Source organism: Cupressus sempervirens, chromosome 10 (genome assembly GCF_028749045.1).
Source record: "Cupressus sempervirens isolate cs-2001-9-10 chromosome 10, ASM2874904v1, whole genome shotgun sequence".
In the NCBI taxonomy this organism is placed as follows: Eukaryota; Viridiplantae; Streptophyta; class Pinopsida; order Cupressales; family Cupressaceae; genus Cupressus; species Cupressus sempervirens.
In genome coordinates, this window is record NC_143127.1 from 226,741,798 (window position 1) to 226,754,105 (window position 12,308).

Genomic DNA, 12,308 nt, shown 5'->3' on the forward strand with positions numbered 1-12,308 from the left:
CTTGGTATTTCTATATTATAATCTTTTAATGTTGTATGAATATTTTAGAGATATCATACTTTTACAAATTTTCGTTCTATTTATTGAATGCCTTGAAAATTCTATGATGAAGATTGGTAGATCTGAAAATGTTCCTCTTCATTAATGGTTGATCCTTTTCTTGTTAAGCACAATTTGGTCCTCACTCTTATGTTTAATCGCAATTTTGGGATCATTAAACCACCCATACTCTTGCAACTCACCACTCTTGAATTTCTTACCCCTTGTTCTACTTTGTTTTTGGCTTATCTAGTCCTTAATTTAATTTTGAACCCTTCATATGAGTTTCTCTCTCCTCCTTGTCTAACATAGTTGATTGTTTGAGAGGGCATTCAAAAGAAAAAATACATAGCTTCTTTGTACCTCCAAGGTGTTTCCAATAACATTTAGAGAAATTCCTTTTTTGAAACACTAAACATAGTGATGAATCTTCAATCTACGACGTTAACTCCACTTTGCACTCGATTTAGATCTCGAAATCATTTGTTCCCAACAACCCCACCCTATTTTCCCTCTCAAAGAGGACTCTACATATCTAGAGGAGGTGCTCATTTTTAAATCCAACCAAATAAATACAAAGTGTGCATTTAGATTGAACAATATCTAAAGGACATATGTAGGGTTTTTAATATAGACATGAAACTTTCAAAGTCGTAAATAGCCCAAATTCACTAGCCCAAGCATAAAATTTAGATCTTGGAGAAGTTGGCCTTTGAGTAAGCTCAAGATTGGCCTAAGGAAGAAAATGATAATTAGATATGAGTCGAAGAGACAATGAAAAGGTGGAGGATAGTTGCAAAACAAATCCACATTATCAAATAAGAGGTAAAGAATCTTAATCTAGAAAATGAGGTCACAATTTAGCTAGAAAAAGTAAAGAAATTATGATGAAGAACATCTCTTAGGCTATGGATTACTACAAGAATTATGATAATAATACTTCCCTCATTCTTTATGCTTACCAGCATAATTTGAAACATTTAAAAGGAGAAATAAAGAAAAAGATGTATGTAATGTCCATGACTTAAAGTAGCATCATGAGAAAATCCAAAATGAACCAAAGATACTAAAATTCCATTATAAATATATTTATTTGTCCTTGTTTTTTTTGGTCATTAATTTTACGGTCTATAATAAAAACTTTTCAGTTTGTTTCTCTAATCAATCCGTAGGACGCCAAGACAAAGAAAGGCAAACAACGGAATCAGATGCCCAGCGAAACACGGCAAAAAGTAAAATGGTAAGGAGGCAAAGTCAAATTGACTGGGCAAGATGGCAACGGTGGTAATTGGGCTCGTTCAAATCCAACATCTCTATCGTCAACGGCGGAGTGGAGAGTAGAAAAGGTCCGAGGGAAGAATAAGAGTCCTCTATAAATACCCGCTCCACATTTCCATTCTTCATTCTTCACAGCCTTTATAAACAGCATAGCAAATAATCGGAATTGGGGCTTTCAATATTCTGTTTTGCTTCCATTATATTCACCTAAGGATTGATTGTTTTCCTCGAATTCACATATCGAAAGAGAGAGACTCACAAGACGCACTTCATATAATGGAGGCTCTCAAGCTAACAAGAAGTTCTCTTAAGAGTAGCACGGCTCTGCACACATTGGCACAGTCCAAACATGGTCATATCGGATTAGCGAATACGTCATGGCGCGGGCGTATAAATCTGGATCGTCGTCAGATGGTTGTGGCTTCGCTGGAATATGATGGTCCATTAAGCACAGGCGGCGCAACATACCTTCAGCAGAAGCAGGTTGACTTGTTCATACGCCCGCTAACCCAGTTTGGAACTGACCAAAAACACCCCAACATTAATGACAAACATGATGAAGATGAGGAGATGGTTGTGGCGAAGCTTCGTCTGGTGGCAGCTGCAGCGGCAGACAGGGCAGAAATGCACGGAGTCATGGCAGAGCAGAGAGACGGATGGAACAAACTCCTCCTCTCCTCCCTCACCGATTTCACACTGGCGGCGCTCATTCTCCAGGCTCTCCCCACCAACAGTAGTAATGGTAATAGCATTGCGGCCTCACTTTTGTATGGCTTCTCCGCAGCTCTGATGTGTGGCGTGAACAAAATCCAGCCTTCGCAGTTGGCGGAGGAGCAGAGAATGGCGGCGCGGCTCTTCCGCAAGCTCGAGAATGACATCCACACGAACCTCGCCCTGCTTCGGCAGGAGACGAGCCAAGACTCCTTCCTCAGCAACGCCTACAAAGCAGTGCTCGCACTGGACGAGGCGTATCCGCTCCCTCTCTTCCCCGGCATGCTCAACAAATTCCCCAACATCGTGAAACCAGCAGTGTGGTGGCCTCAACAACTTATACATGATGAACAGCAGAATCATCATCACATCCATGAGAACCCAATTCAATATGATGGCAACAACACCAACAAAAACGGGTGGAGTGAAGAGGTGGAAGCCGAGCTGAGAGGAGTCTCAGAGACGCTGAAGAGCAGCGACATTGCAGAGTTCGTGTGGCTCAGCCGCAAAGTGTTGGGAGTGAACAGATTTCTCGCGATAGCCGGGCCAGTGCTGACGGGGATGGCAGGGGCGTTGAATATGAGTACGAGTGGGGGCAGCACCATGATATGGATGTCGATGGTGGCGGGAGTGTTGGGGGTGGTGGGGAACACGGTGAGCCACGGAGGTCAGGTGGGAATGGTGTTCGAGATGTACAGAAACTGCGCGGGGTTCTACCACTCCCTCCACTCCTCCATCTCACAAACCCTCACCCAGGCAGATCCCGGAGCCAGGGAAAACGCAGAGCTCTTCCGGTGGAGATTGGCGTTGCAGCTCGGCCGCGATCCCAACTCTCCCCTCCTTGCGGATCTATCTGCCTCCAAATTCGCCGGAAAGCTCTTCTGACGAATTGTTAACCGTTTAGTCGTCAAGCCCATTTTTCTAGGCTTCGGCCAGATTCTTCTTGGCCCGTGGCTATACAGCCACGAAAATGCACTTCCTTTACATTGCTTTTTCCAACTTTTCAAAAAAAATTCTAAGTCCTCTCCTTCGTAAGAAAGTGCATTTTCGTGGCTGTATTTTCGTGGCTGTATGCACTTTCTTACGAAGGAGAGGACTTAGAATTTTTTTTGAAAAGTTGGAAAAAGCAATGTAAAGGAAGTGCATTTTCGTGGCTGTATAGCCACGGGCCTGATATACAAGCTGCCTCCTTTGGGATGCGTGACCTGTGCAATTCTTCCTTTATTTGTAACAATATTTTATATTAACTCGCATGTGATTGTGAACTTGCACACAATGCAGGATGGTAAAATAATACTTTTTCTATAACCAAGGTCGCACCCATCTCTAGTCATAAACTCGAGCCAAGACACACGAGATGCTCTTTTTGTATTAGTGCGAGATTTGCTTGGAATGCAGGAGAACAAGAAGGTCGGATGAGGGAGAATGGTTCAACCGCAAGAAGAGAAGACGGATTGATATGATTCTTGAAAAACCATTTCAATAAATCTGAAGCCTTTAAAGCGTGCACGCCGGATGTATTATTTAGTGATTTTATGGTGACAAAAGATTCATAGGAACACTCTCGCTCACAATAGATATCCATGTCAGAAACTCTCTCCTCTATTATGAATTTGGAAGGTGAAATTGTTATTTGAAGGCTCTCGCAAAAAGATTAGTTAGGAGCAGAGGAGTTAGAAGTAGTGGGGAACAATTCAAATTAGATTTAGAGAATAAAAATTCAAGGTGAAGCATTATAATTAGTAGCAAATTTTGGATTAGTGGGTTGTGAGAGTATAGACGAGTTAATAGTCATGGGTGTTAAAGTTTTAGTCAATTCGGATGTCTTTGTCTTTTATATATGTATTCATCGAATGTTTATTGTTATATATATGATAAAAGTTTATATTATATTAATTAATGAATAGACATGTCCTTTTGAAAGAACATGCCTCTTCATCTTTTATTCTCATTATATTTATAAGAGGTTGCTGCCATTTAGACAACACATACTACATATTATGGAAGTGTTAGTACATTTGCAGTGGTCCTCTCAGAACTAACTACAAATAGTATGTCACATATTATGGAAAAATTACATAATATAGTATCAAAACAAACTACAAATGTAATGAAGAAAAAAATTTCAAAGGCCTTCTCACTAAGTGAATAAAGCCATTGCATAGAAAACATAGAACTCAACATAACCCATAATAGGAGACATTCTAGGGCACAAAGTAGATTATCAACACCGGGTCAATTTTGTGGGCATACAAGAGATTGAAATGTTGAGAGTCGTGTCAAAGTAGCTGGTATAAGACTTTGTCATGCCCAAAATGGACTTCGGAATCCTTGAATTACCTACATTAGAGAATGAAACTTATATTCTAGGAATAGACAATGTAATGAAAGTTGTCTAGAAATAATATCAGTTGATTCATACGCTAAGTTAGTTAGTAGACCTACCACTATGGAGTATTAAAGAAATGTAATACGAACATATCCATCGATGTCAAAGGATACAAATAAAGACCCCTATTAGATTGAAATTTTAAAAATGGGTTTATTTAAGGATTCTAGAGTATATTACTGCCACATTGTAAGATATCGCCCACTTAAGGGAACAAGTGGCCTGATGTTGGCAAGGGGATATTAGTCTCTAATATTCATAATAATTGATAGTTCCCTCTTTGAACAAATAATTTGAAGATAGTAGAAACAAATAAATCAAAATGTTCCTATTTATAAAGTGAAAAATTGTGCATACATTATTTTAAAGAACCACTCATAATGCTCGTGACATAAGCACTTGAATGTTCTAATGATATTGAGAGTAACATACAAGAATAAGTCTAAAAATAGTTGGAGGATCAAACATTTGAAGCCATTCACAAGGAAACTTCTTATTAATTGCTCCAAATAGTTAATAGCAATCCATCTAGCATCATAATATTCAATGACAAAAAAAAACTTGTGGATGTTTAAAGAATCTTATATGATCAGATTACTCATAAGCATATGAATGTTCCAATGATGTTGAGAGCAACATACGAGAATAAGTCTTGCAAATAGTTGGAAGATCAAACATTTGAATTCATTCACAAGGGAAATTCTTACTAACTACTCCAAATAGTTAATAGCAATCCATCTAGCCTCATAATATTCAATGATAGAAAAAAAACTTGTGGATGTTTAAAGAATCTTATATGATCAAATTACACATAAGCACCTAAATGTTCCAATGATATTGAGAGTAACATACAAGAAGAAGTTTGGCAAATAGTTGGAGGATCAAACATTCAAAGTCATTCACAATGGAACTTGCTATTAACTTCTCCAAATAGTTAATAGTGATCTATTTGGCCTCATAATATTCAACGATAAAAAAACAACTTGTGGATGTTTAAAGAATTTTATATGATCATCTTACTTTGAATAGCTATTGGTCATTACAAATGACAATAGTGTTCAACTACTGGTAGCGTGAAAGGAGTTTTTATAGTGCAAGGAAGTAATGGATATGTATATGTGAATATATGATGAACACAAAAACTTTCTATGGACCACGTGCACGAGAAGTTAAGGTAATGTTGAGGTAAGCACTATTTGCCTATTTTATCATAAATATGTGATTTAACGAATCTTAAATTATTAAATATTTTTGAAAATGATAAGGAGATAATTGTGCAAATACACATATATATATTGAGAATTATAATATAAACATGAGAAATATATTTATATTGTTGTTAGTAATAGATGTGACTTAAAAAGATAACATTCTTATTTAAATTACAAGTATTATTTTCCTTTATCTTTTCCTCCAAGAATTTTATTGTAGGAAGAGGAAGCACAACACTTCAAGAGATGGAGAAGATAGGGGATGTGATTTAGTCACAACTTTGGTGATTTTGATCATATTGATTAAGAGGGAGTAAGCCATATTGACGGATTCCTCTTTGATCAATAAATTATATCAAAAAAGAGGATTGTGATTAAGGAATATTCCTTTTGGCAATGTGATTTTAATGGGGTTACCCCTTATATACATCATGAGGAAGTGACAACTTCCACATGATCATCACTTGTATTTGGAGAAGGTGTTGTAAGGTGGCGATCTTACAATAAATTGTATTATGAGATCAATAAATTAAGTAAATGGTGAATGTCTTGCATCTTGACATTTTGAAAGACCATTACTTAGAGTATTTGGTAAATATAATTGATATTCTGGGAGATCAATACTTGTGATACTAGATGTGATATCATACCTTATTTGAGTACCTGGTGAATATCAAATGTCGATAATCTAAGAGACCAATACTCTTCTAATCAAAGATATTCTTATATTGTAGTGATTTATGATCATGTGTTTATGTTAGAATTCTTTAGAATAACTGGGGGGGTGAATCAGTTATTCAAGGTCCAATAATGTCCAATCAAACTTTCTAATAAAACAGAGGTGAATCAGAAGTACTATCCTTTTTACTTTCTTATCATGCATGCAATTAAACATTAAACAATCATGAAAAGTAATCATGCATCACCACATAACACAAAGGATTTTGGTAACCCAGAAACCCTCCAAGAATAAGAAGGTAAAATTGGGATGGGGATGACACCCACAAAATAATTGTGGAATTGATTTCAACCACTTTTGATGGTTTTCCCTATTAAAGGCTTTACACACTGTCAGATGTGACCCTGTTAAAGGATTTCTACACCCTGTTAGGAGTGTGCCTTGTTAGAGGACTTAAGAACATTCAACTTAGAATGCCACCCTATTAAAGGATTTACATAGAGCTATTAGGCTCATCCAAGTCCATGGGATTTACAGTCACCTTCTCAAAAGAATCTTTTATCCCTCTCTAAGGATCTCCTATCCTTCCCCTAAGGATATCTTATCCTTCTGCTGAGGATCACTTATCCTTCTCCTGGGGATCTTCTATCCTTTTCCTAAGGCTTATCCACCTAGTTGTTAAGCTAACCTAGCAATGTAGGATTTTAATGTCTAATACAATGGTAAGAAATTATTACAAAGGTTTTGACCTGATAAAGATTGCAACCCTAACCTTGCAGCTTTCAGATCACTCTTCAGTTCCTTTATTTTCTTGGCTTTTCTCCCTTGCAGTGCTGACAGCTTGTTCACCCTTCAAGATCTGTCTCCTTGAGTTCTTCTACTCGTTATGCCAATGCACTCTATGGTCACTTGATCAACTTAGAGTCTTGATTCTTTGCACCTACTCCTCACTGTGTCCTCTTCTTGACACTTCACAATAGCCTTCTCTTGGCTTCTTCACATGACCACACTTATGACCAACTCCCTCTCACACATGCTTGATCTCTAACCTGTAACTCCTTATAAAGAAGTTTTGTTCTTCATTTCCTGCTCAAATCTTGATTTAATCTGAGAAAATGATATTGTTTTCCGTCCAAATTGCTTCTTCTAGAAAATTCATGATAAGTCCACCAACATTCGCCTTCAATTGGTTTGCATGGTTTACATAAAATTCTGTGACATCTACTCATCATCCTTATCATCCAACTAATTCACAAAATTTAAATTCAATGTAACAAACTTATCGTTACTGATCTGGTGAATCTTTTGACTTAACAAATAATGCAGCAACTCGACATCATTGGTTTACTGATGCTTGACTCCTTCTGTATTACTCGACTTCTACTACATTTATTGATGCTCGGCACCTTAAGAAATTTTCTCGACATCCATTACCTTTTTTCTGATGCTCGACACCTGAAGTCTTTTCCTGAGTTACTCGGGACCTGAACATTCCTGTGTTACTTGGCACCTAAAGGATTGATCGGCACACACTGAAGTTGAACTTGCTCGGCTTCAACTATGAATTCACTCGGCTCTCTCAAATGAACTTAGTTAGGCTTTACAAATGATTTAGTTAAAGCTTGCATCTTTTATGTGTCTTAGTGTGTCCATTCTTTGTGTCTTAGAGTATGTCATCAATAAACTATTTCATCAATGGCTTAGCTGATCCTTATACATCTTTACAACATCATAATTTCAACCTTTCTCCAGGTGCTCTAGTTACATCTTATTGATTGCCTCATCCTTGTCAATCAACCAATTGATAGTACTTGGATCACTTAAGCAATTGTCATTCTCGCAAGTAGCAAGTTTGACATCAATGACAAAACAATGATTGAAAACATTCTTTACCAGTTCCATTATTCTTCATTCATGATCCTTTCAATCATTTCCAATAGTTTATCCTCCTTAGCTAAGAGGGAGTGTTGATGTGTGGCAGCTTTAGTTGGCTATATTCTATATTATACATTTTGAGTAAGTGGTGTACTTAAATCATGAGAATATGCATCTTGTGAGACATACAATTGAGTGCTTAGATCTCATTAAATTGTTTGTCTTTGAGTTGTTTGTATAGATATATATTGGGCATGAGGTACGTATGCATTTTTTGAGACTAACAACTAAGAGCTTAGATATCATCAAATTTATTATCTTTGGGTTGTTTGTATAAATGCATACTAGGTATTTTTAATAACTAAGAGCTTAGGTATCATCTCATTGATCATCTTTGGGATATTCAAAATACTAATTGTCCTTTACCTTTGATTCTCAAAATATATTTATCCTTCTTGACTAAGGGGGAGTGTTAAAGTTTTAGTCAATTTGGGTGCCCTTATCCTTCATATATGTGTGTTCATCATATATGAGATATAAGTTCATACATACATACATACATACATAAATAAAAACTATGATTAAAGTTTATATTATATTAATTAATGATTAGACATGTCCCATGAAGGGACATGTCTTTTCATTGCTTATTCTCAATATATTTATAAGAGGTTGCTGCCATTTGGAAAATACATACCACATATTACGGTAGTGTTAGTATATTTGCAGCGGTCCAAAAAATTTACAATGGGTTATTTTAAAATAAGAAAATGATAAATCTCTAACAAGTAGAGTTCATGTCAATAGTGAAATTCATTTAGATCTTCAAAAATCTATAGGGTTTTGAGATTTGACAGGGGAAATTGCGGGCACTTAAACTCCAACCTTATGGAGGGGCTTCTTAGGAAAATATTATTTAAAGAAGTCATACATGCACTATAATTGAAATTATTCTCTTGTTTTAGAATTTGTTTGTTGAGTTTATGTCTCGAATAATATGTGTGAGTTGGGTTGAGAAAATTTTGCACTATAAATGTGTAAATCTGTTAAGCTTGTTTTGAGCAAGTCTTTAAAGAAGGATCTTATTGTTGCAATAAGTAACATATCAATGATAATATCACTAATTTGAAATTATTTTTTAATAACTAAAAATTAAATAAATTTCAAAAATAAACTAAATGTGAAAATTATTGAAGAGTATTTAGTGTAAAATTGACAATATCTATGGTCTTTTTAAAAATAACACTTTGATTATTATTAATATAATTTATTTATGGTCTAGAAGAAAGGAGCAAAAGACGATTATGAAGAACACCACTGAAGCATGAAGTTGTAAATACTACCAAATTGTTGATCTAAAGAACCTCCACTATAGAGAACATAACCAGGTAGAGAAAATTAAGTTTGAAGAGCTGATCAATTGAAGATGAAAGGTATCTTCATGGCCTCCAAAAATAGGAATGAAAGAATTTCTATATGGTAAATGATCCATCTCACTAAAATGCATAAGTATCCAACCACTGCAATCACCTAGTACATAGGGTTGAATACTGAATACATAGCTTACTCCATCGAACCAAGAAAGCAATAGAACCAAAATTACCCACCTATAATGTTGAGAGGTAAGATATGAATACTAAAATTGAATGCAATATCTTCTATAGAAAGAAGAATCATGAACATTGAGAGTGCAAAACAAGTACAAACACCTCTAATGGCACAAGTCATTGACCCATCATGATGCTAATATTTTGGAAGGAAGACTCACTTGATAAGGGATGATGAAAAATATGGCCAACATGAAACTCCCCAAGGTACTTTATAATGTAGCGTGAGTATAAAAAAACACAAAGATGTGCAAGATCTTGAAATGCAATAGAGTGGCACTTTATCACAGTGCATTTGCAAAAATATTATAAAAGGATGTCAACAAATATCAAAAGAGACATAAGAAACATACAATAGATAGTACAACCTATGGAAAATCATCTGAAGCAACAAAATTGATCACCGAACCTAAAACAACCAAGATATCCAACAGAATGCAAAAAAAAACAAAAAACTGAATGGGATGTGTCTGGAGCAAAGTCTGGAAAATAGAATGTCTCAAGGTATGTCTCCCTGAGTGCAAAATAGAATCTCTCACTTTGACTACATAAAATAAAAACCAAAACGCATCAAAAGTCCAAATAAATTGCACTATCATGACAAGCTTAGAATCAACTTTCCAACGATATCTTGTTTACGAAAAACGAAGTCTGGATGAGAAAGTTATGGCCAATAAACCCCAGGTAGGTCAAAAAAGAGTTGGAAGGGAAAAATAAAAAATCACGGCCTTAGCATCCATGCCAAAATGCCTTTGGAAGTGTGTCTATTAGTATCATAATTACCTTGGGATTTGGACCAAATCACATTAGTTTCTATGCCAAAGTGTCTCGATTTGTGTTCCAAAAATTGCAATTTTTTTGTACAAAAAATATTGGTTTATGCATTGAAAAATCTTGATTTATATGCCAAAAAATCTTGATTTTTATGTCAAAACTATCAATTTATGTCCTAAAAATCTCAATTTTATGAAAAGAGCTTGATTTTCGTGCCAAAATACTTCAATTTTCAAACAAAAAATGTGCCCAATTTGGGAGTAATATTTTTTTTGCCTAAGATTCCAATTGTGTCGAAATTGGACAAATTTTATATGAAAGTAGGAATTTTGGGTGCTCTGAGCTCAACGATGAGGTCCGTTTGGACTCAAAGTGCACCGAAAAATGGTGATCCCCCAAATCTAATACAAAATAAATTTGAAAAAAGAAACCCTTTGAAAGAAAAAAAAAATAGATACGAAAACCAAGTCAAACATAGCTCATTAACAGAACAAGGGCATGCAGATCTAGAGCTTTGACACCATGTTGAAGTTGATGAAAGATGAACTCCATAACTCTCAAGAATCGCATGCAAACACCTATCAAAGAAAGAGAGAAGCAAAAGCTTGGGAGGCTTAAATTCCTAGATCCATAGATGAGACATTCTTGATGAGAAAGGAGTGAAATTGATGTTATAAAAAGTGAATGAATGTAATAATTACAAAGAGAGACCATCCTTATAAAGGAGATCAAAACCCTAACAAGTAACTAAACTAGGTTGCATGATAATAATTAATAAAAATATTAATTATTATATGCCCAAAGTTTAGGTTAAGTAAATTAAAGATCATAAGTGACTTAATAATTAAATCAATATGATTTAATTAATAAGAAAATACTTTATTACTCTAACAATATATATTATTTCCAAATAATTTTAGAAAACTCTACTATAAAAATAGTATGGACAAGGAAGAGCCTACAACACACGGTAAATTGTGAGCTTCTTATTGGAGAGTTCTTGTGTGCGACTCTACACAAGTGTAATAAATAATAATAATTAATCACATCACATAATAATAATGATGGGTTCAATAAAATGTGTAGCATGGGTTCAAAAAAATAGTTTTAAGTTATACTTGTGGAAACATTTAATTCTTAAAAAATGTTTTCACCTTGATCTAAAATGAATTGAGAAAAAATTAGTTTCATTGAATTTAAGAGATCAATTGTGAAATAGTGGAATTAGAAATAAAAATAAACTCCAAGAAAACAATTTTAAATTTTGAATCATTCAAACTTAGTACACCTTACTTTAAAAAATCCCAAATTAGGGTCCAAGGGCACTAAACCATTTCATTATAAAAAATAAATATGAATTTCTTATTCTCCACTCTTCATCAACACTAGTACATAAATTATATTTAAATTATTCCCATGTGTGAACATAGAAGCCACTTTCCCAAGCCCTACATTGCCCTAATCTTTAATGGTATCCACAATTAAACTTGCATATTGTCAATTAGGGTAAAAGTAGGTTTTGAGGGAACTGAAAACCCTTTACAAGAAGATTTTATTGGGGATTTAAAATGCCAACAATATGATGCTCCACCATGGATATTATTAGAAAAAAGCCTATCTGCCCAAGAGATACAAACAAATTGCAGCTATAAGAGAGCTTAGCAAAATAGGAATTGGCTACCACAGGAAATACAACACACATTATTGGAAAAGAATAGAAACTAAATCTACAAAGTAGAAATCAA

The 12,308-nt window shown here is 35.1% G+C and overlaps 1 protein-coding gene across 1 annotated transcript; it reads left to right on the forward strand.

Annotated features, from left to right (window-relative positions):
- The first annotated feature begins 1,593 nt into the window (after positions 1-1,593).
- On the forward strand, positions 1,594-2,913 carry LOC149533453 (putative F-box protein At4g22030). The gene has a single exon (XM_089805866.1). It carries the CDS (start codon positions 1,594-1,596, stop codon positions 2,911-2,913), a length of 1,320 nt encoding a protein of 439 aa, XP_089661992.1.
- Positions 2,914-12,308: the final 9,395 nt, after the last annotated feature.

Coding starts and splice junctions, on each gene's coding strand:
- LOC149533453 (XM_089805866.1), top strand. CDS start 1,594: ATGGAGGCTCTCAAGCTAACAAGAAGTTCTCTTAAGAGTAGCACGGCT.